The following is a 24,698-nucleotide window of genomic DNA, read 5'->3' on the forward strand; positions in this document are numbered from 1 at the left end:
GACTAGCAGCACCCGGGTTGCATGTTTTCAAACTGCCTGGTGGGCAGGAACTGAGGAACAAGTGACAGGAGCTCACCCAATCACACAGAGCCAGGCTCGAACTGCTGGAGTGCAAACCATTTCTGGCCAGCAGTTCCAGTATCATTAAGCCACTGCATTATTGCATCCTCTACAAAATCATGGAAAAGGAGGGAGCCATATATATGGGGTAGGGGGAGGTGTAATTATTTAGTCAACCACCTCCAGTGTAAAATTCCCCCATTGGGACCCCAACCCATCTGGAAGAACCAGATTTTAAGGCTCTTACAAAAAGTCAGGAGGTTGGGAACCAATCTCATCTCAGTGGTAAGATGTTCCAAAGGGCAGGAACCATGGCAGACAAAGATCTTCTCCTAGACCCCGCCCACCAAAATTCCTTGACTGTTGGGATCTGTACAGAATTGAGTCTGTGACTTAATTGTATTAAATTTAAATGAAAATAAAACCACATTTAATATGTATCCTGATCCCATTCGCTTCTTTATTTTGGCTTCACTTTCTGGACTGTGGTAACAACATTCCATCCAAAGAGATACATACATACATACATACATACATACATACATACATACATACATACATACATACATACATGTATTACATTCTAAGAAAGTATAAAAATGTTTTATTATTTGTTAACAAAGTTGAATGGCTGGAAATAAGTATCTCTCAATCAGAAGGGTCATGAAAAAACTTGAAAAAACTTGAATCAGATTTGATATATATGTTCTTTGAAAAGTCCAGTGTCACCTGCTAAAAATTCTACATTTACTCTTTAAAAAAAAAAGATTCATTATCTGTTGTTCTCTCTCAGTTATGCAATATGAATAAAACCATTATATCTGTCACAGATGAAAAATTGCATTTATGGATCAGTGTAATCCACTCATTGGTTGCTGGACTCAACTCCCCTAGGGAATATGACAATTCAACATGATACCACTGGTTGTTAAATTTTGCATTTGGCTCATTGATCTAGCAGAAAGATTTGCAAAAATCCCTCTCTCCAGACAGCTCCCTGTTGGTTACAGATATTATGAGGCTCAACAGCATAAATTCATCTTTAACTTATGTGCACTAAATTGGCTCCAGTTTGGATTGTTTTGGATGATGGCATATGACTAACTTAAGCTTTTTACTTTTTCTTTTTAAATCCAAGTTGGCAACGCTTCTTCTTGGCAAGCTACCATTACAAATATGAAGGACAGGGAAAAAAAATGTGAAGTTCTTCACTGCGGCAAAAGTTAAAGCACAACCAAATGCATTTTAAATTGTAAATTCTTTTGCTCTGTCACAATGTTGCACAAAGCAAGATACCAAAATAATGGATTTATTCCAATCCCTCTATTTAAAATGACTATGGTTTATGTGGCATATTATCTGCTACAGCAAAGCAAATGCACAAGGCAGTAATGATCTTTCTCAATGTACATAATTCTAGGAGTACATAGTATACAGGTAAAGAAGTATAATTGGTTGGATTGGAATAATTAAAAGTGTGCATCAAGTTGTATTTTCCTTCATGTAACTTTTGAAAAAAATATTTGCCAATTAGGCTGTGCTAGTTATATTAGGAATTCAAAACAAGCAGGTTTTTTTCTCAGGTTGCATATACAAACTATATGAAATTACTTTCAATGGAAAGTAAAAGAGAAATATTCACCTCACTTATTGTTCATGATCTTGTGGGTTTTAATCCTTTATTCTACAGCTACTATAATAACACAAAAATGTGTTGGGCTTCCATTTAAGCATACAAGTGGCTGCCATAAACTTTGATATTTGTGATATTTAGCCTATTTATTTACTTGAACATGTTTGTTCCTAGTCATCTCAATTTTTTATAAATAGAAGGAGCTCTGCAATCCAAAAAGTAAAAATAGACTGGTTTTATACTGACATTTATGATAGGCATGATTCAAAGAACTTGGAGATAATTACTTTTCTGTTCCCTTTCATCTACTTTCTTCTTTATCCAAATCAATATCCCATGGGCAAAACTATCTAATATTGACTGGGAACAGGTGGTGGTGGGAGAATTGATAAGTAACTGAAAACTGTAAGGTACCCTGAATCTTAAAATTGCTATAAAGAAAAAAAGAAAGAAACTGGAAATGCTTTACAACAGAGTAATAGATAATAAATTTACATGCAAGTTTCTTTGTATGTATTTATTAATCATGCATGTGTGTTAAGCGCATCCAACTGTGTCAGTCAACTAATGAAATTATGCTGTACATGGAAGTATCTAACAGCCCAGAAGTAAAGAAACCATGAATTTTCACAAATGGGAAAATACACTTTCCCAAATCTCTATAAGGCCTGCAGCATTTCTAATTGTAAATTGGCCTCAGATTGTTTATTCTTGTGGTTCAGGTGAGCTGAAAGTAAATTGGCTCAGTTGTCTAGTGGGAATATTATGAGATCACAGCAGTGGTGATATTCAATTGTTTTTAACTACAGTTCTGTGGGTGTGGTTTGGTGGGTGTGGTGTGGCTTGATTGGTGTGGTTTGATTTGGTGGGTGTGGCTTGGTGGACGTAGCAGGGGAAAGATACTATAAAATCCCTATTCCCTTCCCACTCCACTAACCTGCTTTCCAGCTCTGTTCTCCTGTGCAAGGTAACAAAAGAAGACCCAGTCGATCAGCTGGGACTCTGATCAGCTGGGACTCAGGAGGCAGCGAATAGATGGGGGCAGAGCCAACCAAAGATGGTATTTACCTGTTCTCTGAACTACTCAAAATTTCCGCTACTGGTTCTGTAGAACTGATCAGTACCTGCTGAATACCACTTCTGGATCACAGATTTATAGGAATAGTGTCAATACAAGATATGAATTTAGCTCTTGTGCATTTCAGCTTTCCATTTTGCTCCTACTTTCTGGCCTTCCCTTTCCCATCTCCTGATTCTTCCCATCTTTTTGATTTCATATGTGATCTCATTCCTTCAAATTAATTTGATCCCAATCTAGCAGTTTAAATGTGAACCTGTGGTTTCCAACTTCAACTATATTAAATACTTTCAGGACTTGCTTTCTTATAACCAAGTTATCAGTATGTGATTCAGCACCCAGCATATGGCAAACATGTATTTAATCTTTAACTTTGAAGTGGGAAGTCATTTATGTTCCTGTCATTTGATCATTTTGATACCATGAACAAACAAAAACCAGGACACCAACCATATGTATTAATATTTTCCAAAGAAAGAGGTCTGTTTCAGCTGTTCTTGTAGCTCTTATTTGCATTCATATAGTAATTAATAACATAATGAGAATTAAGGCTATGCATATACAAAAAGAATGGCTTTACTTTTTATCAATAATTTGCATATTAAAATGTTGCCTTTTATTCTGGTGGTACAGAACATGTCATATAATCTATTATCATATTTCTGATTATAATGTATGCTTTGTTCAAAATTTGCCATAGTGTTGCCTTCTGCTAAAGAATTCAATAAAGAGATCTTGCCTTGGGTATATCTATTTGTATATGAGTTTTAGTGATGTATATCCATACTTCCTACACAGAGAAAAACTTGTCCTATTGATCCACAGTAAAACTGTTTCTTCATTGAATGTACATGAAAACTACTTGACTACTATTTGTTTTCAGATTTTTTTAAAAAAAAAATCTGAATCTCCCCCAACTTTTCCATTAAAAGAAAAGCTAGGAAGGAGAAAGGAGGAGGAGGAGGAGGAAGAGAAGGGAAAAAAGGGAGAGAGGGGAGGAGGAAAAGAAGAAGGAGAAGGACAAGAGTTTTACAATTAATAGCTGAAGGTCTTGCAGGGCATGGATTAAACTGTGCTATAAAAGGCAGTTTAGCCTGCAGGAGGAATGATTCAAGAAAACAGGAGCAGCAGAAAATGGGAGATAATCATTGCTAATGCCATAGGTAGATTTGGATAAGACAAAGGCACCAGGCTGGAAACCAGGAGGCCATAAATTCAGACCTGCCTTAGCCATGAAAGCCAATTGGGCCAGTTACTCTCTCATACCCCAACCCATCTCACAGTGTTCTTATTGTGGGCAAAATGGGAGGAGGAAGTTGCGTTAGGTATGTCTGTCACTTTGAGATATATATAATTAATAAAGGTTGGATACAAACAAACAAAGAATGAAAAATAAATAAATTTCCACATTTAGAACAGCTTATACTATAATAAAAATTCTTAACTATTCAATATGCAAACTATATTTTTCTCATTGCAGTAATTCTCTATGTAAATAGCCTATTTATTCAAATTATATTTTTATGAGCCAAATAGTTTAAAAAATTCTTCTTGAATCAAAGAAAAAGAATACTAATACAGACCATTTAAAATATAAATTCTCATACTCCTTAATTGTATTAGACCATTTCCAAAACTGAAAATAACAATGTATTTTCCTTATAATTTTAAAATATAAGCCAAACCCTTGTTTCTTCAGAAAATATTTAATTCTTAAATATCAGGTATATAAAACTTCTATAGAAAGCTTCTTTTTAAATTCTTTCAGTATAACAAATCAGCATATCAATAAAGTTTTTCTTTCTTTCTGTGATGCATATATTCATTTGCAAAGATAGGTTAAATTTTAGTTTGCTAATAGTAAGTCTCTAGTGTAACATCTCTATTATGCATCTTATACATTTTGTCATTAATAGTTTTGTTGCTTTTTTACCAATAGTCCACTTGTTGTCATGGAATATTTATTCAGCTGTCAAAGTTATTAGATGGTCTCATAGAATAGATATTTTTTAATGAATTAGGATCTATTACAATTTCATTCCTGTGCCTGATACGGCATTTTTGTATGAAATGTGATAAAAGAAAATATTTTAACTAACAATTCAGTTTCTGTACTGTAAAATGACACCCAATGACACAAAACTCATTGAGTGATTTGAAGATGATGAAATCTTCTAAACATATATCCTTGATATACAACTCTCTTTATAAGTATTGGAATAACATGTCTGAAACATTGATTAATTAAATATGCTGCCCACCTCTCCAATTAGGAGACTCTAAATATCTTACAAATTAAAAAAGATAAATATAAAAACAATCAATTTTTTTTAAGCTATGTAGTTTATATATCTATATAGTTTGCCTATACAGTTTAAAATTTAAACATATATATATATGGTATTCAGCTTTGTTCGGGTATTTTCCCACGTCATTATGGTTGTGTTTTTAAAGTTGTAACAACGTTACAGCAGAATCTCATCTGCCATCATCAGGATTCTGTATTGTGTTCGTCTGTGAGTCAGACTTTCACAGCCATTTCTGTTTTAAATTTGGGGCTAGTCTACTGCTGTGCCAGAATGTTTTTTTCTTCATCCTGATTGGTTGGGAGTCTTGGTCTTGGAGTTTGCTGTGTTCTGCTTGATTGGTGTTTCTAATATCTTCTGTATGTTTTGTAGCATTTTTTTTTATCTTGATTGGCTGGCAACATTGTGTTTCTTGTATTGGAGGCGTTTAGTACAGCTTGGCTCCGAGTAAATGGACAGCTATCATTTATTAGGAAGCTAGGTTTCATCTGGGTGCCTGGTTGGGGTTTCTTTGAGCTGGAGGTATCAGGGGGGGTCATGTGGGGACACGAGAGGCTAATGGAAAAAAGATCACTACAAAACAAATGACCCAGGAGATTACAGCACAAGATCCAGGATATCTCCACAACAAAACTCACAAGGCCATCACACAGCCCATTATACCAACATAAACTCCATCAACCAATCAAGAGGCAGCAGCGCAGCCAAACAGCCCAGCACACCAGCCCCCACCACCAGTATTTATAGAGAGACGGCAGCTCCGATCACAAACTGCTTGCACTGGCATGAAGCCGAAAGCACCAGCCTGAGGATGGCGAGTGGGACCTCGCCAAAACCTCACCAACATACTCTTAATCTTACATGGGAAAAGACCAGAATAAACCTAGACCTACATACCTGTACCCGTGAAAATCTATGAATATATATATATATATATATATATATATATATATATATATATATATATATATATATATATATATATATCTGTGGTGTTCAGCTTTGTTTGGGTATTTTCCCACATCATTATAGTTATTATAGACAACCACTATACGGAAGCACAAAGCTGAATACCATACATGTAAGTACCTGCGAAAACTTAAGAAAACATTAGATAGATAGATAGATAGATAGATAGATAGATAGATAGATAGATAGATAGATAGATAGATCGATCGATCTTTGGTTATCCGGGTTTTCTCCTGCGTAAAATTGGAAGTATCTAGGCAACGTTTTGATGAAGTCTCATTCATCATCTTCAGGCTTGTGTCTTTGGCTCTGTGCTTCTCAGAGTAATGTGAGCTTGCAGCTGCTTCTTCCTTTTAACTGCTAGTGGGGGTGTGACTTGATTGGGTGGGGACTTGGCTGTGCTCTGATTGGCTGGGGGGTTGGCTGTGCTCTGATTGGCTGGGGATGTGTTCTGTTCAGGTGGGGGCTTGGTTGTGCTCAGGTTAGTCTTAGTTGCTGGGGGATTTGAGCTGGTCAGCTGTAATCCTGCTGTTTGGCTTCGCATTCATGGTCGTGCTGCATCTTCATGGTGGGCGTCAGTTCACTTCATGTATGGGTCGGAGGGGTTTGAAGCGGGTAGTGATGCAGCTGCAGTGCATCTTCTGGTCCGTGGTCATGTCTCATCTTCTGTGTGGGTGTGAGTCTGCTTTTTACGTGGAAGTTTGGTGGTAGCATCTTGTGTGGCCCTCGTGGATGTGGGTCTGGTGTCATTCTTCATGTTAGGTACTCATCTGTTCATGAGGGTGGGTTTCCAAATGGCTGGTAGGCGGGAGGTGTCATCTCATTTATTCATGCTGTGTGGGCGTTTTTCTATCTCTATGGCTTCTTTGATTATTCTGTTGTTGAAGTGTTCGGTTTTGGTGATAGTTCTGGTATTTTTAAAGTCAATCTCATGTCCTGTGGCTTTGAGGTGTTGGACCAGGGAAGAAGTCGGTTCTTCTTTTTTGATTGAGTTCTTATGTTCTTCAATGCGTGCACTTATTCTTCTGTTAGTTTGTCCGATGTATATGGTGGGGCAGGCGGTGCAAGGGATTTTGTATACTCCTTGGTTTTCTAACTCGATTTTGTCTTTAGGGTTTCTTAGGATGGTGGATATTTGTGCAGAATGCTGTTTTAATGTTGTGTTTTTGGAGGATCTTGCTGATTTTGTCTGTAGTGCCTTTTATATATGGGAGGAGGCTTTGCCGTTCTCTTGTTCTCTATCTTGGATGTTGGTTGGGGTTTCTTTTTGGATTAGGTGGGTAATCTTCTTTCTTTGGAATCCATTGTCATCGCAAACCTCTCCATGGAACACTTTGAAACACAAGCTCTAGAAAAATATGATCACAAACCCAAACTCTGGCTAAGATACATAGATGACACCTTCATAATCTGGCCACACGGGAAAGAAAAACTGAACAACTTCCTCACACACCTCAACAGCCTACACCCCAAAATACAACTCAGCATGGAAACAGGAGCTAACAATCAACTTCCCTTCCTAGATGTCTTAGTATACAAAAAATCCAATGGCTCACTAGGACACACCATCTACCAGAAGAAAACACATACAAATTGCTACCCACACGCACTCTCACACCACCACCCAGCACAGATCAATTCTGTAGCTGAGACACTCATCTCCAGAACAAAATGCTTAGCCAACGAACAACACCTAAAAACTGAACTACACACTCTCACTAATGTACTAACAGCCAATGGATTCCAAAGAAAGAAGATTACCCACCTAATCCAAAAAGAAACCCCAACCAAAATCCACACAGCATGAATAAACAAGATGACACCTCCCGCCTACCAGCCATTTGGAAACCTGCTCTCATGAACAGACGAGTACCTAACATGAAGAATGACACCAGACCCACATCCACGAGGGCCACACAAGATGCTACCACTACACTTCATGTAGAAAGCAGACTCACACCCACACAGAAGATGAGACATGACCACGGACCAGAAGACGCACTGCAGCTGCATCACTACCCTCTTCAAACCCCTCTGACCCATACATGAAGCGAACTGACGCCCACCATGAAGATGCGGCACAACCACGAACGCGAAGGCAAACAGCAGGATCACAGCTGACCAGCTCAAATCCTCCAGCAACTAAGACTAACCTGAGCACAACCAAGCCCCCACCTGAACAGAACACACCCCCAGTCAATCAGATCACAGCCAACCCCCCAGCCAATCAGAGCACAGCCAGGCCCCCAACCAATGAGAACACACCCCCACCCAATCAGAACACAGCCAAGTCCCCACCCAATCAAGTCAATCCTGATGATGATGAATGAGACTTCATCGAAACGTTGCCTAGATACTTCCAATTTTACGCAGGAGAAAACCCGAATAACCAAAGATCCACATACAAATACCCGCGAGAACCTCAGAAAACATACATACATGGTGTGGTGTGTGTGTGTGTGTGTATGTATGTATATGATATTCAGCTTTGTTTGGGTATTTTCCCATGTCATTATAGTTGTGCTTTTAAAGTTGTAGCTACGTTTCGGCAGAATCTCATCTGCCATCATCAGGCTTCCATTTTATGTTCATCTGTGAGTCAGGCTTTCACAACCGTTTCTGCTTTAAATTTGGTGCTAGCCTACTGCTGTGCCAGAATGGTTTTTTCTTCATCCTGATTGGTTGGGAGTCTTGGTCTGTGTATATTGGTCTTGGGGTTTGCGTGTTCTGCTTGATTGGTGTTTCTAATATCTTCTGTCTGTTTTGTAGCATTTTTTTTGTCTTGATTGGCTGGCAACATTGTGTTTCCTGTATTGGAGGCTTTTAGTGCAGCTTAGCTCTGAGTAAATGGACAGCTATCATTTATTAGGAAGCTAGGTTTCATCTGGGTGCCTGGTTGGGGTGTGTCTGAGCTGGAGGTATCGGGGGGGGTCTGTTTGTGTCTGTTTGCTTTGGCTTGTGGTGTGGAGATTTTTTTTGTTTGAGAGTGCAGGCTTCCCGATAATTGACAGTCTAGTGGAGTCGTCTCTTCTATTGATGCTTTCAGGTCTTTTTTCAATCTTTATGGCTTCTCTGATAATTCTGTAGCTGGGGTTTTCTATAGTGGCTAGGGTTTTGGTGCCATTGAAGTCGATGCTATGATCTGTTGCTTTCATGTGTTGGACTAGTGAGGAAGTGTGTTCCAGCTTTTTTACTGAATTTTTGTGTTCATCCAGGCAGGTACTTATTCTTCTATTGGTCTGTCCAATGTATGCGGGAAAATGTATGTGGGAAAATACCCGAACAAAGTGTGTGTGTGTATGTGTGTGTGCGCGCACACACACACACACACACACATACTTGCATCAAAACAAATATAAACATTTAGAATACAGTATTACAGCAGGAGAATTGATTAAAGAGCTGGAGTCAGAAACATGAAAATTTTAAAATGTTTATAGAGTACAAGACAATTTAGAAGTTAAATATTTATTGAATAGTGTTTTAGTTTGAATAGTGTTTTAGTTACATTTTTTATTTTTTCTGTTAATTGATTTATCTTTGAATAATTAAACAGCAGAGATATTGGCATTCAGCTCAGAGATTTAAAAAGTCTTTTAAAATCTTTTCCCACTTTGTTAAATATAACTCAGTGTATTCTGCTTTTTATGATTAATCCATCAGTGATTCACTGAGCACCAACTATATAACTTTTCCAATGTTTTTCCTACTTACTGATATTATATATTTACATTATTATTTTCTTCTTATTCTCTCTCACACACACCCAAAACCCACCTACCCCCCACCCCACATTTCTCATTATGGATGCATATCACACCTGCGTATGCTCTTGCTCATTAATTATTTATTAACTATTTGTATCAAAAACATTTGTGGAAGCCCAGGGGAATCTGAAGTGAGACTGCAGAGTAGTGAACCATTTCAAAGTTGCATGCATGCATTTATTTTTCTTCCAAAGTTCTGATGACACTTCAATTTTTAAAAAATATTATGTTCTTTTTGTTTTAAACATTTGTTTGTTGCTTTTCCTAATCATGTCTTCTCAGAGAAAGAACATGTAAGTCAAACAGTTGCAGATACACATATAAAATAAAATGATTGATAATAACATTGTTTTGCAAATAGCACTTCATGTCGAGATATCCATCCCAGGATACTGTGTTAAATAATAAGATTTTCTACATGTGTTTGCAACCTGGAGTCATTTTTATGGCTGACATCTGTAATATTTAGTTTCATGGGTGCACCAAGCTTCCTTTAATAGGGGAAGGGTTTGATCAGTTGTACTATCTAGATTATACATCAGAGCCATACCAAATGATCTGGATCTATAGTACAAAAAGGGTAAAGAAAGATTTCTTTGCAATAAAATAAATGAATGACGTTCCCTTACTAATACTAACTAAAATTCAGAAGTGGAGTTCAATTATATTTACATTTTATAATGTCAAAAAAGGAATACTGACCACAGAGAGATGAAAGCAATACACAGAAAGGTTTAGCTGCCAATGAAGATAAAAGAAGAATCAGGATTGATGAGTAGCAATCTTAGAGAAAAGTAACATAGAAGTTATTAAAATATGCAAGTCCAAAGATATTAATATGAGGATTGGCAAAGAAGAAAGTAAGATAATGCCGAGACCAGGGCATGTATAATAAGTTAGAAAGCAAATACATTGTGATTTAACCAGGATGCAATTTCAATATCAAAGGATAATTTCTTTAAGAGAATAAAATAAGGAGCAGAGAAGATGGTATAGCCTTGTTGTGGATAGGGGGTTTATTAGTTCTTCTAAGACAAGCCTAGGATAGAATGGATAGTGCTATTGATTCATTATGCTTGGAAGTTGTAGGTTTTTCAGACAATAAATGTTGTCTGAATGTTTTGTGCTATCTGACTAAGATGAACAATTGGACTGTGAAATACAAAAAGAGCATGTAAGAGCCAGAATAATAGAAGGTTGGTTATAACACGGATAAGACCTGCAACCATAATGAAATCTTGGTATGATTGAATTCATTTGATAATGGGTATGGGGGTGGGGTTAGGAGACCAAATATGGACATACAACTAAGGGATAGGAACCCAAAGAGTTCTGCTTCTCATATTAAATCCTTGACCATTTGCTTATGTTTATAACACTTGAAATACTATGGTCAGTTTTGATCATTTCTTGGGGCAAAAGTCATTTTACATAAGGAACAATGCCATCAGTTTGTCATGGGGTTCCTGCTACATAAAGCCATATGAATATTTCTACTCTTTACAGAAGGTTGTGGAAGTCCAAGGAGATAAAGTGTTATGAACATCAATATTTAAATATTTGCAAATTATTTTTCATTCCTAAGAAAAAAGGATTTTAAAAGATACAACTAATAATTACAGGGAAGATATGTGATAAAGCTAAATAAAAAATTTCAGGAGCAGGTGAAGACTAATTTTGAGGCTTTCAGAATGACTTAAAATCAAGAGTGAAGAACATATTTCGGACAGAACAAAATGTGGTTGTATTTAGTTTTCAGTCATTGGCTGCCCATGCTTGAATGAAAAAGCTACGTATTGAATCATGGAAAATCTAACTGATATCATGAAAAATATTTAATGAGAATAATTGCACTTTTGAATATAGCATATTAATTTTTTATTTCTAGCCTTAAAATATTATTATATTATTTAATGATATACTTTCTGGTTTATCCCAGTTACAAACAGCCATATTGTTATTGATATTTGAAGTACTCTTCCTTCTCCTTATTATCACCCTAAATGAAGCTTGACATTATGGAAAGTCTGAATTTTTTTAAAAAAAGCCTAGATTGCTCCATTGATCTAAGAGGATTATTCCATAATGGTACTAAACCATTCTTGCCATGAGATAACCAGTTATTGAGCAGATAATACAATTAATTCAACAGAAACTTTCCATGTGCAAGTTTAAGGTTATTCCAGATAAAAGTATTTCCAGTCAACAGAAACTATATTCTATCCTCTCTTCATTGAGGACATGACAAAAAAAGAGGTTGAAAATGGAAATGAAAATTATGGTAGCAGTGTTCTAAAAAGACTGGAAAAATATGTTCACATTAAATAAAAAATAAAAATGTTTGGAGATAGATGCAAACAAGTATATTTTTATTGGAATGTGCTACGTGATCACCAGATTCCCTGCCAACAAACATCTGGACAGAGAGAGCCCAGATTATATATTTCAGAGAATAGATAAAATTAATATTATAAATAAAACACAACCCTTATACAGGAATGTTTTTGACAGATACACTACTGGGATGACATCAATGTTATTTTTCACATTAGATTCCAAGCTTAAATAATAGCAGGTACACCAAACATTGTTAATTGTATTCACATTCTTTCACACTATTCTATTCACACTAAGGAGATAGGTCAGTTGTCTGGTTTCTGTTATCTGTCTTCATTCCAGGATCACAGAACTGAATTATAGAACTGAAGACCATGAAGTTAAAAGTAGAAGATAATATCAAATGGACTGTATATGGTGAAGAATAGCTGTACACAAAGGGAAGTATCTAAACACTCAAAGTGATTATGCAACTGTAAGAGGCATCTTTATTTATGGTGGGTGACAGTGCGTCATTTGTATAAACAAGCAGTAATTGTGTCTGGAAGAGTCTATTCTATATAAACCAAATCTATTTCAGACCAAATCTTGATTCTATCCCTCTATAAACCAATCTTAATTCTATCCCTCTTTTAATGCAGCCTAGGATTGCATTGGCTTTTGCGGCGGCTACCACACACTGCTAGCTCATATTTAAATTGGAATCCTAGTGGACAATCACTTAAACATGAGCCAACAGTGTGAGGCAGCAGTACCATTTTACAAAGCCTTAGTAAGATCACACTTAGAATAATGCATTCAGTTCTGGTCACCACAATATAAAAAAAGTTGTTGAGACTCTGGAAAAAGTGCAGAGAAGAGCAACGAAAAGGATTAGGGGACTGGAGACTAAAACATATGAAGAACAGTTACAGGAATTGGGTATGTTTAGTCTAATGAAAAGAAGGGCTAGTGGTGATATCATAGCACTATTCCAATATCTGAAGGGCTCTTACAAAGATGAGGGAGTCAAACTATTTTGCAAAGCATCAATAGGCAAGACAAGAAACATTGGTTGGAAACTAACCAAGGAGAGAAGCAAACTAGAATTAAGGAGAAATTTCCTAATAAGAGAAATCATCCAAAGGAATCACTTGCTTTCAGAAGTTGTGGGTGCTCCATCACTGGAGGCTTTCAAAAAGAGACTGGGAAACCATTTGTCTGAAATAGAATAGCGTTGGACTAGGAAACCCCAAAGGTCCCTTCTATATTCTACATTTATAAAAGAATCCATCAGAATTCCATTTTTCTTCTTTTGACAATACTAGGAAAAGAAGTCTTTACAAAATTTATGAGATTATAACTAGCAGAATTACCAGGCATTATAAGAGATGCAGCCCTGAGTTTAAAATGTGGTTAATTAATGATAGCTCTGAAAGACAAAAGAAATGCTGAAGCGGTATAAAGAGCATAGTATATAAAACTATTGCAATAATGGCATACATTTATAAAATGTCACAAGGTGTGAATACTTGACAGACAGGAGTAATACTAAGAATAAGTGAACTTTAGTATTCATCCTAATATATAAACTAGCCTCATGCTTCACACCAATATAATTTCAGTTTAATATATATAAACAAATGTATATGAACACAGGCACATACACATGTAGACATACTTACTGAGTTGCCTTGTTGGTGACAGATTAAAATTATCTAGCGTGATTTCTCCTGACATATAAGCTGAGTACCCAAATGGCAATTACTTGATTTTTAATAGAAAATTCTTCAGACTGTAAATGCATTATGAGCAACAGCATTTCTATTCTACCCTGGATTAAAACTCAGCCCGCTAATGTATTTGTAATAGCCAGCAGTTAAATCACTGGTCTAACTCAATGTCTCCTCACAGTTAACATTCAACAGGCAGAAAAATTTAACTACATTGCAAGTTGTTTACTGTTTATCATTATCCTCAAATGTGACCTGCACCACACTTCTCTTCTTCCTTTGAACTTTCACAAAATAGTTTTAGATAAAGATAATTCATGTTTGTCTAAAATTAGCTTTAGACATATTTTTTGTGACAAACATTTATAAACTATATCAAACATAATTACCTAATCAACAGAATGAAATAATAATGATTTGGCTGAACTGTACCATTTCAGGTTACTAGTAGGCTGTGCTAATCATACTTCTTCCCCATTAAGAGCTTCTAAACAGGGGAACTAGTTAGTGATTTCAGTTATCAGTATTAGAGATAAAATATTTCTCAAATCTACAATCCTAAAACTGTGGAATATGGTTGGATGTTCAGTCTAGTGCTACAAAACTATTGGCATCCTTCTACAAGATTGATGAAACTGTTGGCTGGTTGCCCTATCCATTTTATTTGGTTCATTGTACAAAGAGCAATAGGCAGTAGGCTGCTCATCCTCACACTGGGCATTCCAAAAAATGTAAATCCTGTCATTTATCACTTGCTGTGAATATGTTCATGATGTTCAGGCATTAGGTGGCTCTAAAGCAAATGAATCACTCTGAAAGATTGCAATACCAATCACTTTCTTCTAACACCATGTAATTCTGATACAGTGTGTTTTATTTTTAAAGGCCAACTTCTGGAAGGAGAGACTTAACAAATGGGTAATACAGCATCATTTTCAAAAGTTATATCAGATTTCAAAAGAGGAAATCTTCCAAATATAAGACTTGAAGAAAGAAAGAAATGAAAGGAGAAGTTTAAAAAGATTATGTAGAACTATCTTATTCTTTCATGATATGCAAATATGGAATCATCTAATAAATACCGAAATATTCAAGATGCAGAAAATAACACTTTATAAACAATTTATTCAATGTAGAGAGATTTAGTTCATGTCACACTTAAACTATACAACTATATTTTGTAGTAACATGACTGATATCTATGTTTCTTATCAAAAGTGGCTAATCATGATGTTATGTAAGGGCTACAAGATTTGAGAAAATACACCACTAAATATCAATCTTTAGAAAACGCAATCAGGATAATGTTGTTATGAAGACTTTTGAGAGGTATCTATCTAGCTAATGAAGACAAAGACTGAAAAGAATCCACAATTATTCTGCTAGGAGAATGAAAGCTAGTTATTTTGTCCTCACTTAGAAAAATAAACTGGGAGTAGATTAGATAGAATAGATAGAATACTTTATTGGCCAAGCGTGATTGGACACACAAGGAATTTGTCTTGGTGTAAATACTCTCAGTATACATAAAGAAAAGGTACATTCATTAAGAATAAAAAATCATAACGTAAAACACTTAATGATAGTCATAGGGTACAATCAACAATCAAATCATACTAGGAAACAGTCAAGTGGGAGGGAATGGGTGATAAGAAGTGATGCAAAGATTAACAGTAATAGTAGTGCAGACTTTGTAAATAGTTGAACAGTGTTGAGGGAATTATTTGTTTAGCAGAGTGATGGCTTTCAGGAAAAAACTGTTCTTGTGTCTAGTTGTTCTGAAGTGCAGTGCTCTATACTGTCGTTTTAGGGAAGGAGTTGAAACAGTTTATGTCCAGGATGTGAGGGGTCTGTAAATATTTTCACAGCCCTCTTTTTGATTCATGCAGTATACAGGTCCTCAACTGAAGGCAAATGGGTAGTAATTGTTTTTTTCTGCAGTCCTAATTATCCTCTGAAATCTGTGTCAGTCCTGTTGGGTTGCAGAACCAAACCAGAGGTGCAGATGATAGACTCAATAATTCTTCTGTAGAACTGTATCAGCAGCTCCTTAGGCAGTTTGAGCTTTCTGAGTTGGTACAGAAAGAACATTCTTTGTTGTGCTTTTTTGATGATGTTTTTGATGTTAGGTGTCCATTTTAGGTCATGTGATATAGTAGAACCTAGAAATTTGAAGGTCTCTGCTGTTGATACTGTGTCGTCTAGTATTGTAAGAGGTGGTAGTATAGGAGGGTTTCTTCTAAAGTCTACCACCATTTCTATGGTTTTGAGTGTGTTCAGTTCCAGATTGTTCTGGTTGCACCACGAGGCAAGTTGTATAATCTCCTGTCTGTATGCAGATTCATCATTGTCTCAAATGAAACCAATCACTGTTGTGTCATCAGCAAACTTCAGTATTTTAACAGATGGATCATTTGAGATGCAGTCAATGGTATATAGGGAGAAGAGAAGTGGAGATAGCGCACAGCCTTGGGGGGCCCTGTGCTGATTGTACAGGTATCAGATGTGATTCTGCCCAGCTTCACCTGCTGCTTCCTGTCTGTTAGGAAGCTTGTGATCCACTTACAAGTGTGTTCAGGTACCGCTAGTTGGTTGAATTTACTTAGAAGAGCGTCTGGAATGATGATATTGAATGCTGAACTGAAGTCTACAAAGAGGACCCTTGCGTAGGTATTTGGAGATTCAAGGTGTTGTAGGATGTAATGCAAAGCCATGTTGACAGCATCATCTGTTGATCTATTTGCTTGGTATGCAAACTGCATGTATTTACTTAACATTTCAATGACCAACAACAATGTAAGCTAGATAAAAATATGCAGTAATTTTGCAATTGTCACCTTTGGCTTCAGTAAAATGCTCAATAGGAAGAGGTAGGCAGCTGAATGGTGCCAATAAAGAGATATCATGGCATAATTGCTACATAAGCCATGATCATTCCACAGGTTTTGCTAGTTCCATCTTGAAGAATACAGGAAAGGAGATATATCTTCTCAGGTATAATTCCATGCAACACTAGCTACTGTACTTGTAGTAACAGAGAACAACAAAATATGAGATTTTGGGTAACTTCAGAGTTTTTAAAAAACTTTATTCATTTCAAACTATTAAGAAAGAAGAACCACAATACAAAGCTACAATTTTGGAATCTAAGGAGATACGAAAGTGTTTCTGTATCTGAACTGAATATCTTCACACTAGATATATTCAAATATAATGTACAGTATAGTGAAATTATTGGAAAGGTATGATGAAAGAACTTAATGGAAATAGAAATGACTGCCTGCATGTCTAATCACTAAAGTTATCCATTGGAACTTTTCTGAAGAATTCTAGGATGTAATAACCAATTTTAACACTTTGTTTCACTGGCATTTCTTTTAAAGAAACAACTATAATCACTTGAACTCACCTACTTATCTTGGTTGTTACTTTGTTATAATAAATGCGTAACATAAATAGTCAGTGATAAAGTCAAGATATAAACTTTAAAATCTTACCTGAGTTCCTGCACGATTGAATCCACATGTGCTGTAAAACAAAGGAAAACTGAATCAACTTATATGTTGTTTTTTTAACATGCTTGTTTCTGATAAGAAAAGTAACCTCTTTTTAACAGGGTTACTTTAATTTCCCTCCAGCCATAGGATTATTCTTACCATATTCTGAGTAGTAATTATTAAGTAGTAAATTCTATGATGATTTTTTTTTTAAAAAAAAATGCAGATGGTTTTCTACCACACCAAAAGATAAAAAATATTATGCAATGGATAAAATTTATCCCATAGTTTCTTTTAAAATAAATACAATTGCTACTAATAGCAATAGTAGTGCTGCTTGTACAGTGAAAAAAGCACATTTTTGTAGTGATGATTTGAGAGTGTGTTTACTTATTTATTTACCTGCCTGAAAAAGATTAGATGGTTTATTGGAAAAGTCATTAGATCATTTACTCATCTTTCACCCTACCTTTGGGAAAACAGTTACACTTGTAAGCCTCTGTGCAAGAGAGAAGCATTTAAAGCTTAAATACGCTTAGCCATTTTGGTAAATAAGAGTGACAGCCTCCTTAATGTCTAAAGAAATTATGGCAGTAAGTTAACTTTGATTAGAAACTACTAAAGAAACTCAGCCTGTAGCTCCCAGTAGATTTAGTAAAGTAGAAGCTCACAACAATGTTCAGATGTGCAGCAGTAAACTTCATTATTCTATTGCAATTAATCACTTCATTTGGGAGTTGTTTTTCATCCTGTTGATCTAAATGGAACTGCTATCATTGATCTCAACTTAGGGTAAAGGAAAGCTTTTTAAAGAATAGTATAGACCTAGATTGACATCATTATAACTAGTTATATTGCAAGGACTAAGGTATCTGGGTTGATAACCTCTGTGTAACCACAAGATGTCAGCAAATGGTCAAATTTACCTGTATCTCTTTGCTACCATCTACTGTTTGAATGTATGCAGTTTACCATAGCTCCATACTTTATGCTCACTAAAATGAATACCAAAATGTGCATAGATGAACAAATTTTATAGAAATTTATTTGGAATTTTGGGGAGTGCTTTACAAAATTCTAAGCAACTTACTTTAAAAAAGATGAACATAAAATAGGAAATTATTGGATTGTATCATTTAGCTCCATCTGAAAAATACATATTTATGTGATAATGATAAATTCATGGTTTGCACATTAATTTCTGCATGTGTAGACATCTTTCACATTGAAATGTTGTAATGCAGCAGTTCTCAAATGGTAGGTTATGATATCCTGGGAGTTCACAAATAAATAGAGGCCCTGATTCCTTTCCACAAGATTGCAAGTAGCAGGGCTTGGAAACTGGTAACTAGAGAACCAGTAGCAGAAATTTTGAGTAGTTCAGAGAACCGGCAAATGCCATTCTGACTGGCCCTTCCCCCATCTATATTCTGCCTCCCAAGTCCCAGCTGATCAGCTGGATCTTCTTTTGTTGCCCTGCACAGGAGAACAGAGCTGGAAAGCAGGTTAGCGGGGTGGGGAGGGAATGGGATTTTGTAGGAACCTTTCCCCAGGAGTGGGGAGGGAATGGAGATTTTGCAATATCCTTCCCCTTTCATGTCCACCAAGCCATGCCATGCCCACCAAGCCATGCCCACAGAACCAATAGTAAAAAAAAAAATTGAATCCCACCACTGCATTAGACCCAGAATTAGCAACAACAGCATGGTTTGGAAATAGGAGTAGGCATCTCAGTGGGGAAGAAACAGGACAAGAAGACTCCATAAACTGGTCTTGAAGAAACAATTTGGAACTACCAAATGTGTTGCAGGAATTCTGCTTCATTCCAGAAAATTGACTACCAGGAACAAGTTACAAGGGAAGATGCAAGTCCATGGGAAGATATACAATGCTACTGACTTGCCCAATCAAAACAGAATATATTTCAGCAGAATTGTAGTAAAGAACCCTGATCTAATTGCAGGAAAGTCAGGAAGGAATTTGAAAGATGTGTTCAAAACTCCATATGGGCTTCCAAGAACCAGTCTTCTCTCATTTATTTTTTCAGCATTCCACACCTATGTGCACATATTCTGATGCATATCTGGATCTTCTTCTGGGGAATACAGCATCCAAAAGCTCCATTCAGTGCTCCTGGAACCTGTGAGAACTCATTCCTAAATCCTCAGTAAAACTAAGTTCTCATCAGGCTCTGACTTTGCACATGCACAGGGCTATGACTCTTCAATTAGGAACACATTTGAAACTAGCTGTCTCAGTACTTTAAAAAAAAAGCTCATTACAACAGGAAAATATATGCAGCTCTGATTTGAATTGTTTGGTTCTTGGTTTTTCTGAACTTGCTTTTCATTTTAAAGACATTTTGTTACTGGCTAGGTAACATCATCAGTACATAGGAGAGTGAAATTTGTTGGCTGTTTATATACGGTAGCTTGTCCTATCAGTCTTGATTGGAGTATTATTTCTTCCTTGATTAGTCTTTTGATTGCAAACAGGTAGAAGACTGGCAGATGGAAAACTGGCAGAACATATGCGTGAACATGCAGTCAGAAGACATAATGAAAATTCCTTAATTTCATAACACATTGACAAGTTCCAGCACAATTTCAACTGGAAAACATAGACCAAAAATATAATACAATTCCTAACAAATTGGCACTCTGACAAATCAGCTAGTAACAAAAACACTGTGATAAGCTCTATCTAGAAACCATTCAAAAAAGGTAACAATTAAAGGTCACAGAAACAACCAAACAACATTAAGTACATTGATCTTCATCACACCATCACTTGTTAACCCACATCCAGATAAGCAGGAACAATCAAGAAAGAAACAATACCCAGTTGAAAGAGCAGTCAATGAAACAATACAGCAGTCAAGACTAATAGGACAAGCTTCCACATTTAAACAGACAGAAAACTTCACTCTCCTACACTGATTAAGTTATCTAGCCTGGTTATTAAATATCTACAAGAAGAAAAACAAATTCAAAGAAGAACTCTCACTAGCTAAGAGGAACATGAAAGCTACTATTTTAGAAGGACCCAGCTCCATACAGTTTGATAATTGCTGATTTCTGTTGTAATATGTTAAGTATCTCTGCATCTTTTAAAACATATTCTTTATAGGGGTCAAAGCACTATAAAGAGGGGTCCCCAAACTTGTCAAAATAAATATGAAGCACATATTTTTGAATTGTTAAAGCAGCTGCATTTGTTACAAGTCTCAGGTGATTATGATAGAAACTGCTTTTGTCATCTAGACAAATAAGAAGTGAAGTAGTCATATGTGCATGTGTATGTGGAAAAGCAGCTTCAGAGCAGAACTAAAACTTTGCAGTGATATAGCTGTTTTAGTGATTCAAAATGGAACATTTCATACCAATTTCCAAGCATTTCATTTATGCTTTTCACACAATCTTTTCACAGCCTTAGTATTTGAAAATGCTTGCTTACAATTAGAAGGAAGAAAATTGCCATATGGTTGACCTTTAATAAAATAATTTATTTAAAATATGTATGTTGACACCGCTTATTTTAAATTCACTTCATTAAGAAAATGCCTTCAAATCAGAGATGGGCAAACAGGCCTCTGTTCATCAACTGAAAGGAGTTTTCTGAGCATTTAGACAGAAATATTTGGAAGGCCTTGAGTATGGAAGGCCATTCATCCAGTTAGGCCACTTTCTTTGGTTAGAATTGATGTTCAGAGCATAATTTTCTACTGGGTCTGAAATTGGGTCTGTAATCCATTCTCATAACAGGAATAATGGACACATTTTTGCTACTAGTGTCCTTCTACATTTTCTATCCCTTACTATAAAGGAGATTTTTTTCCTGAAATGAGAAAAATCAAGACAGAAAATGCTTGAGCAGGACCATTTATTCATTTATTAGATTTTTATCCTACTTTTATTACTTTATAAGTTACTTGAGATGGCAAACATATATAATACTTCTTCCTTGTGAGGTGGATTGGGCTGAGAAAGTGTGACCAACCCTGATCTGGTTTTCTTGTCTAGGGCAGTGTGGAAAGAAAGTGACTTCCATACCCCTTATGGTATACTATGTCATACTTGTCATGCACATCATCCACTAACCTTGGTCATGTTTGAGCTCAGTAAATCCCAGTCATAAAACAAAGAACTACTTAAGTTTTTCTGCTCATACAGACTCTTGGGCTGAACTGGCTGAGTGTGTCTCCTCTTAAGATATTAGCAACTCAGTTAAACCCCATAATAAATCTTTAGGACATAGAAATCCTTTACACAGAGAAAGAGTTTGTGATTGGCCACAGGTTGCAAGCCCATTGAGCTAAACATTCCCTTTAAGAATAAGCAAAAGATCCCTTCCTTTGTGGGACTACCACTTCTAACTACAATGTTAATTAAGCAGGAAGCCAAGTGATATGGAGAAAATGGGGGGAAACTGCTGCAAGCTCAGCAGGATGCCTAACTGAGCACCCCCTTTGGCTATCCAGCTAATTACCATTTCCAATAATTTCTACTGGGCAGGCTCTGTTCGTGGGAGGAACATAGAGAAGGTTTAAAGATAAATACTTGAGAACTGTATTGTATTGAGAATAGTTGCATTGCAGGTTCTATTGGTAAAATAAACTGACCCATCAAAATAAACTTATCCATCTTCTATATTTGTAAGATAACCTGACTCAGATCAGCAAGACTAGAACTAAGAATTTCCTGTCCCAAAAGTGCTTTTAAAAAGGCAACGGATCTTTCTTGATTTTTCTTGAAGATGCTTCACTTCTAATTCAAGAAGCTTCTTTTGTTCTTGTTGGATGAGAAATGAAACATCTTCAGGAAAGTCCAGTTGGCTTTTTTAAAGCACTTTTGGGACAGCCATGACCTGGATGACTGAGAAGATCCATAGAGATTCAAAGTCTTCTAATTTCAGCATCCTAACCCCTAAATCAAATTACATATTCCAGTTCAGCCTATGGTGATCTTCCATGTAGCTGTAACAGCAGTGGTAATGGGATGGTATCTCATAGGAAGAAGAAGGTGTCTTCCAGCTGTATGTTACAAGCTTTTAGGTCATTTCAACAACTAAGGCTTGAATTAGATTACTTGCCCTGAATTGTTCATTATATGCACCAGCATATTCAAACATGATATAACTAAGCAGATGCTTCAAAGGTCCTTCATAGAGTCATATGTCAAAGTACCCTTAAAGTGCCCTTAAAGTAATGGATTGTAGCAAATTAGATTTATTAGCATTACGTTTAGTCATTGAAGTTCTGCCACAAACTTTCCAACTAAAATCTTCTTCAAATGAAAGTAAAATATCCCCATTTATTTACTTTTATATATTCCCATATCCCATTTTCAATGAAGGGTCACAAAGAACATTAACACTTATAATAAAAAGTTATTTTCCTTAAGGGGTTGTATTACTAGTCAATCATGTTTTCCAGATGTTTAGATCATTAAGGGGCCTTTTAATCTCAATATTGCATTGCCATCTGTTCCACTCCTTACCCAACAAGAATCAGAAAATGGATTTAGCAAATATTTGAAAAGGTATGTATGTGTGTGTGTGTGTGTGTGTGTGTGTGTATGTATATGTATGTATGTACATACACACACATATTTTAAAGAATAGCAATATAGAAGTGTTTAGGTAGACAAAGATTTATTTGGAAAGGATATTTATTTAAAAAAATGGTTATAGCAGAGTCTGTTCAACAGGGAACAGAAATTCACTAAAATGCATGTCCCTTGTTTACCAAAGTTAGCATGTAATTTGAAAAGGATCAGTTGCACTGAAGAGTTTATATTCTATTCCAAAATCATTGCTTGCATGGCAAAAGCCGTTTAGTGTCAAAATATCAGAGAGCTTCTGTTGGGACATTTTTTAAATTGTCTATGTGAAATTTATCATGCATTAGAAAGATTGTCTTTCCTCTTTCATTCCCCAATGCATGCAATAACATTTCACCTCATAATGCTTGCATTTTCTGTCCTGGCTTGATTAAAATGAGCCCCAAGGAAGGTGTTGACTCAGTGACTACACATTTGGGAGCCTGTGCAGAGATCATTATGCTTCATGGTGTGGTGGGCACAGGGTCAGAGAAGGGGGTCTTTTAAGCTAACTCACCCTTGATTCCTCTTGAACGGGTACGTAGCTTTTTATCTTCTCCATCGGCATCCATCTGCAAGAAAATAGGAAGCTTTCAATTAAATCTATTTACCACTGAAGACACTTTTGATGTCTTACAAATGAAGAATTTATTAATCTGTTGTAACTTAGTTAAAAAGTCATCCATGAATGACTTTCAGTGACAGTTCAGGACAGTATTTCTTTAATATGCTCTCAACACAACTGCCAATGAGCTTCAAATGACCAAGTGATTTAGGGATTTACATTCTAATGCAATCAAGAAATTTTATATATGTGTCTATGTACTCAGATGGCAACTCCCTCTGGCCTAGAACATAGCCTAGAACTTTGCCCTTCCCCAATGAATGTTTCCATCAAGATTCAAGCAGGGCATGAAGGCTACTGTATATGGTGCCTTCCAGGAAGTGGCATACAGTAACAAACTGCATGCAAATATTGAAGTTCCATTTATCTATAACAATCATTATTACCAAGAGATGAATTTGTCTTTTAAATTCATGGAGGGATGAATTGTATGGCAGCAAATTTCACACATTTCTGTTGTCTGGAGAAGGCAATTTTTTGTCTGCCCTAAATTGACTGTTATAACAATTTTGTTTAAATTCACAGAAGAGTTTAAAGTTATAGGAGAAGAGAAAAGGTTAATAAGAGACTTTCCAGCAGTGTTGTGTATTATTGGATAGGTTCTTGGTACCCACTAAGGAAATGGTCTTATAAGATTCAGCAACCACAGTCTGGCACACTGTCTCCCTAGAAACAAGTACTGTCTGTTGATACATTTCGGAAACATGCTGAAATGTTTGCAAGTTTAACACTGTATATGAAAATCTATGTCCATATTACTAGATCACCCATTAATTATTTTATGTTGTTATATTTGTGATATTTGCCACATTGTGATTCATTTTTGTATTTCTGTACGCTCCCTGGAATCACAGAGGTGACAGAAAATAAACAAGTACTTTAAATAAACTTTTTAAAGAAAGAAATGAGAAAATATCTTAAGCCACAATGTAATACACATGATTTTTTTTAAAAAAAATTCTTCCATATTCTTCTTTTTCAATACTACTTTATTGTTTAAATTGTTTAGATTTGTGTTCTCCTTCTTTTCCTCTGGGAATGCATGATAATGTATGAATTTCTGGTTCCTTTTTATTATATCCACAATAACAACTCTGCAAAATAAACAAGATCA

The 24,698-nt window shown here is 36.0% G+C and overlaps 1 protein-coding gene across 2 annotated transcripts in view; it reads right to left on the reverse strand.

The window, feature by feature from the left end:
• The window catches only part of ST18 (ST18 C2H2C-type zinc finger transcription factor), a 147,686-nt gene that overhangs the window by 61,292 nt on the left and 61,696 nt on the right, over window positions 1–24,698 (reverse strand). For both annotated transcript variants that reach the window (XR_015743197.1, XM_026699138.2), the window contains exons 3-4: window positions 23,477–23,531; window positions 17,360–17,390 (exon numbers count right to left, since the gene is read on the reverse strand). Coding sequence is in view for 1 of the 2 variants with exons in the window: in XM_026699138.2 (XP_026554923.2) it covers window positions 17,360–17,390; window positions 23,477–23,531 (86 nt within the window). In the remaining variant the exon portion in view is untranslated. The remainder of the gene's footprint in view (window positions 1–17,359; window positions 17,391–23,476; window positions 23,532–24,698) is intronic.

Source organism: Pseudonaja textilis, chromosome 3 (assembly GCF_049901715.1).
Source record: "Pseudonaja textilis isolate UNSWEBS1 chromosome 3, rPseTex1.2, whole genome shotgun sequence".
Lineage (NCBI taxonomy): Eukaryota > Metazoa > Chordata > Lepidosauria > Squamata > Elapidae > Pseudonaja > Pseudonaja textilis.